The sequence below is a fragment of the Salvelinus sp. IW2-2015 genome, linkage group LG6.2, assembly GCF_002910315.2.
Source record: "Salvelinus sp. IW2-2015 linkage group LG6.2, ASM291031v2, whole genome shotgun sequence".
Taxonomy (NCBI): domain Eukaryota; kingdom Metazoa; phylum Chordata; class Actinopteri; order Salmoniformes; family Salmonidae; genus Salvelinus; species Salvelinus sp. IW2-2015.
The window spans coordinates 21,341,744-21,347,147 of record NC_036846.1 but is presented as its reverse complement, the minus strand read 5'-3'; the positions used below and the strand labels follow the sequence as shown (position 1 = coordinate 21,347,147).

At 42.8% G+C, this 5,404-nt stretch overlaps 1 protein-coding gene across 2 annotated transcripts in view; it reads right to left on the bottom strand.

The window, feature by feature from the left end:
- Positions 1-4,815, bottom strand: part of LOC111965974 (glutamate receptor 1-like) — a 7,887-nt gene extending 3,072 nt beyond the window's left edge. For both annotated transcript variants that reach the window (XM_023990413.2, XM_023990412.2), the window contains exon 1: positions 3,801-4,815. In XM_023990413.2, the coding sequence (XP_023846181.1) occupies positions 3,801-3,971 (171 nt within the window). In that variant the 5' untranslated portion in view covers positions 3,972-4,815. The remainder of the gene's footprint in view (positions 1-3,800) is intronic.
- Positions 4,816-5,404: the final 589 nt, after the last annotated feature.

Below are 5,404 nucleotides of genomic sequence, written 5' to 3'. Positions count from 1 at the left end.
ACACGTGTCAGGACTCCCAGAAAACACATAACAGTTCTGCCCTGCTTAGTTAACTAACCCAAACAAAATACAGGTAGACAACATAATACTCACTGAATAACACATGCAACTTCATACTACTGATATTACACACTGGCTTCATTAAGAAGCTATTTAAAATACTTAAACTAACTCTTTTTTGAAACTAACTTGACATAGTAAATAGACCACTCACTCTGCACTCAGACACACACCTAGTACTTGAATAGCTAGTCTAACTTTATATACATTTTCCTTTCTTCATTTTGGATCAAGTGTGTTTTTCAATACAATAAAACTWGAGTCAAATCCTCATAAGATCCATGCATTCATGCAGCATTAATTTAACAGGCGGAGAGTCTAAATTCACTTTAACCCACATATTGTGGGATGGCCCGTTATCATGTTGGTCTACAGTATATATCCATCTAGAACATTAAAGTATATTTATTCTCTATTTCTAACAGATAAACTCTGGTTATCATTCTGGGGTTGTGGGTTGAGGAGGGTTGAGGTCATTGCTTCATTCTCAGCGGTGAGAAACCATGCAGGTCAAGACAATCGGATCATTATCAAACTCCCTGATTTAGGGTTTAGGGTTATGTTGGGTGTATGGGGTTGCTAGTCTCGCAAGCTTAATCAATTATGTCTGCTTGCAGGATCTGGCAGGCTCACGAGGCTCAGGGGTTGCAAGGCTGAATAGTATCTGTAGCTTTCATATGTTTTTTGGGGTGGGGTGTACCTCTCACACTGGAGAGGATAGAGCCAGACCAGGCAGGCTGGTGTGGAGAGGACGTTTTGGGGTGTTTCAGGGCCGGGTCATGTTAGGAGACAGGTGTCAGGGGTTAAAAGTGGTCTGAGCCTTTCACAGGGTCCGTCTGTCAAATCAAAATCCCACACTCTCTCTCTCTCTCTCTCTCTCTCTCTCTCTCCACACTGACATGCAGGCTGCACCCACAATGGCATCCTAAGTGCACTGTATAAATAATTAGCTTGCCATTTCAAACAAAACTCAGTCCCATCGTGGTTTATGTAGATTCTAGGTCCTTGGGGCTCTGTTCTTTGTTTTCTTCTCTGCCTGTCTGCTTTCAGAGACCACTCTGTTGACAACAGCTATGTGATCTCTGCCTGTCTGCTTTCAGAGACCACTGTTGACAACAGCTATGTGATATTTCTCTGTATGTTTCTATTTCCTTGGGTTTATATTGACTAAATCAGCAGAGTGCACTTTACAATGATGTACGATGATGTATGATGTAGCACTGCCTCTCTTACATGAGGGATGCCTGTTATTTCCCTCCTGTATTACCTTGGCTATATCAACACGATCACCATCATACATTAGCTTTACATCACTGCAAAACAACCTCACAGATGAGTCGAGGGAAATAAAAAGTGAATGTTATGCTCTCTTCAAAGAACACACATGCCTGCTTGTATTGCTTAGAGGTACTGCGTACAGTGGCGTGCGAAGGTATTCACCCCCCTTGGCATTTTTCCTATTTTGTTGCCTTACAACCTGGAATTCAAATGGATTTTTTGGGGGGTTGTATCATTTGATTTACACAACATACMTACAACTTTGAAGATGCAAAATATTTTTTATTGTGAAACTAACAAGAAATAAGACCAAAAAAAATCWAACTTGAGCGTGCATAACTCTTCACCCCCCCAGAGTCAATACTTTGTGGAGTCACCTTTTGCAGCAATTACAGCTGCAAGTCTCTTGGGGTAAACTTGGCACATCTAGCCACAGGGATTTTTGCCCAATCTTCAAGGCAAATCTGCTCCAGCTCCTTCAAGTTGGATGTGTTCCGCTGATGTACAGCAATCTTTAAGTCATACCACAGATTCTCAATTGGATTGAGGTCTGGGCTTTGACTAGGCCATTCCAAGACATTTAAATGTTTCCCCTTAAACCACTCGAATGTTGCTTTAGCAGTATGCTTAGGGTTATTGTCCTGCTGGAAGGTGAACATCTGACCTGGTCTCAAATCTCCGGAAGACTGAAACAGGTTTCCCTCAAGAATTTCTCTGTATTTAGCGTCATCCATCATTCCTTCAATTCTGACCAGTTTCCCAGTCCCTGCTGATGAAAAACATCCCCACAGCATGATGCTTCCACCACCATGCTTCACTGTGGGGATGGTGTTCTCGGGGTGATGAGAGGTGTTGGGTTTGCGTCAGACATAGCGTTTTCCTTGATGGCCAAAAACCTAAATTTTAGTCTCATCTGACCAGAGTACCTTCTTCCATATGTTTGGGAAGTATCCCAAATGCCTTTTGGCGAACACCAAATATGTTTGCTTATTTCTTTCTGCCCACTCTTCCGTAAAGCCCAGCTCTGTGGAGTGTACGGCTTAAAGTGGTCCTATGGACAGATACTCCAATCTCCGCTGTGGAGCTTTGCAGCTCCTTCAGGGTTATCATTGGTCTCTTTGTTGCCTCTCTGATTAATGCCCTCCTTGCCTGGTCTGTGAGTTTTGGTGGGCAGCCCTCTCTTGGCAGGTTTGTTGTGGTGCCATATTTTTTCCATTTTTTAATAATGGATTTAATGGTGCTCCGTAGGATTTTCAAAGTTGTGGATTTTTTTWAATCACCTAACCCTGATCTGTACTTCTCCACAACTTTGTCCCTGACCTGTTTGGAGATCTCCTTGGTCTTTATAGTGCCGCTTGCATGGTGGTTCCCCTTGCTTAGTGGCGTTGCAGACTCTGGGGCCTTTCAGAACAGGTGTATATATACTGAGATCATGTGACAAATCATGTGACACTTAGATTGCACACAGGTGGACTTTATTTAACTAATTATGTGACTTCTGAAGGTAATTGGTTGCACCAGATCTTATTTAGGGGCTTCATAGCAAAGGGGGTGAATACATATGCACACACCACTTTTCCTTTCATTTTCTTTTTTAGAATTTATATATATWTTTTTTTCATTTCACTTCACCAATTTGGACTATTTTGTGTATGTCCATTACATGAAATCCAAATAAAAATCCATTTAAATTACAGGTTGAAAATGCAACAAAATAGGACAAACGCCAAGGGGGGTGAATACTTTTGCAAGGCACTGTATGTGGCTGATGTTCTGCAACAAGGAGCAGGCAGCATATGTTCTTGGGTATCACAACATATGACCTCTAGCATATTTACACCGTCATTTGATTTAACGACCGTAAACCCCACTGTTTCACCTCAACCATCAAGGTTAGTAGTTAATTCCCTCCTTGGCCTCATTATGGAGAGAACATCAGTGTGGGGAGAGAGAGAGAACAGTGATTGGCTCCCAGAGAGAGAGAGAACAGTGATTGGCTCCCAGAGAGAGAGAGAGAGAGAAATGGATTTTGAGTCCACCAATCTCAGTCACTATACTAATGAGAACCAGTGGCATGTCTAAGTAGTGAACTGAGAGAGAGAGAGCGATAGTTTGAGATATCAGGGCTGGTCTGGGAACAGACTTTACAGGGCTTCTGTAGTTTCAGACTGGTCTAGGATCAGGGATTCTGAGGAGGATGTGAGGAGTGTTTGGTGTAAAAGGACAGTCTAGGATCAGGGGTTTTGACAAGGATGTGAGGAGTGTTTGGGGTTTAAGGACAGTCTAGGATCAGGGATTCTGAGGAGGATGTGAGGAGTGTTTGGGGTTTAAGGACTGGTCTAGGATCAGGAGTTTTGAGGMGGATGTGAGGAGTGTTTGGTGTATAAGGACTGGTCTAGGATCAGGGGTTTTACGCGGGTGTGTTTGGGGGTATAAGGACTGAGTTATAGTGTGTGACTGACCTTGCGTCCGGAGTCGTTGCTGCCACACTCTCCTTTATCGTACCACCATTTGTTCTTTAGTTTGTCTAAGACGGCCTGCTCATTGAGCTTCAACACGGCTAGGTTTACCGGGATCCTGCATGTACGCCACACCCAGGACAGGGCAGGGCCATAACATAAATAACATAGCATAACATATGTTATCTTATGTCAGTCATTCAGAACATGTCCAATCATATAACACATCTACGCATCAAGGTTTACTGCAATTTAGCTGTGTCACTGGTTAGAAGTTGGAAACCTCACACACACGTTCACTCACAGGCAAATACATAAAGTAAACAGGAAGATCATTAGGAACATACATGTACATCAGAGTCAAAGTGATATGTGTTAATACTCCATCTCTCCCTACTGTACTGTAGTAGATGTGTATTACTGTATCACTTTGGGTAACCGGCACACCAGCTGTGAACCCTCTGTTACGGAACACAACACGTCAGAAAAGATTCTGATTCTGGAGTCTATTCCCCTTTAAAAGCTGTAGGAGTGTCTAGTTAGTAGGAGGTGCTTGGGCACAGAGATACAACAAACCCCAATTCTGTTCTTTGTGTGTTTGAAGTCTTCAGTGTATCAGCTTGATAAGGATCCTACGCATGAATGCATGCTATCCTTCCTTAGTCATGAGAACAGGGCAAAATACAAACTGTGCCAAATCCAGACACCCTCCTCCCAGAAGGACTAGAGTAGGTTATCTTGGCTAGAGAGAGAGCATGATGTCACTCTGTAGTTTTAAGTTGGCCCCTACACACAGAGTTGAAGCACTTGTTACCCTTTGTGTTGAAGTCGGGGCTATAGACCTATCCATGGCTAGGAAGAGATAAAATATCATGTGTCTCTCTTGTGTTTTAATCCCTCCCCCACCCTTCACCCACCATACAGAGTTGTCAGGAAGTGTTGCCATCCAGAGTGTCTGAGCAGCTTTGTGATTGGCCGGTTACCCCCCTGGTGGATCAGCGTGGTTGGTTGAAACAGGGTTCTGACCTTGGAGTCCCCGCCCCCGCTGCCACACTCGCCCTTGTCGTACCACCATTTGTTTTTCAGTTTGTCCAACAGGCCTTGCTCGTTCAGTTTTAACACGGCCAGGTTAACAGGGTTTCTTTAGAACGATAATAGATACAATCATAACTGGGTCAGTTTTCCTGGGTTAGGAAATAGTACTGTATATTATGGACAGGTATATAAATATGTATTTATAGACTGTACAGAGTGATTATGAAAATGTTGGAGCTATATTTTAATAATGATAACTGAGTTAGCATTTGAAAGAGTATATGGACAGGTAGGTAAGTCGTCTGTACAGTGGTTATGATTATGAATGTTGAATCGCTAGATTACACCACCTGCTTGGCTAAGCCTATGGCAATATATGGAGTGAATATAYTATGGAGCAGGGTTGATCTTGAGTTTGGACATTCGAAATGCTTGATATACAGTATATTACTTATATATCTCAATGGACAGAAATGCTTGCTGGCCATACTTGAGTCAGGTTTAACCACATAGAGGACAGGACCTCTTAGAGGAGGGAGAGAGCAGATATCATGGAGAGATGCTTCAGATTT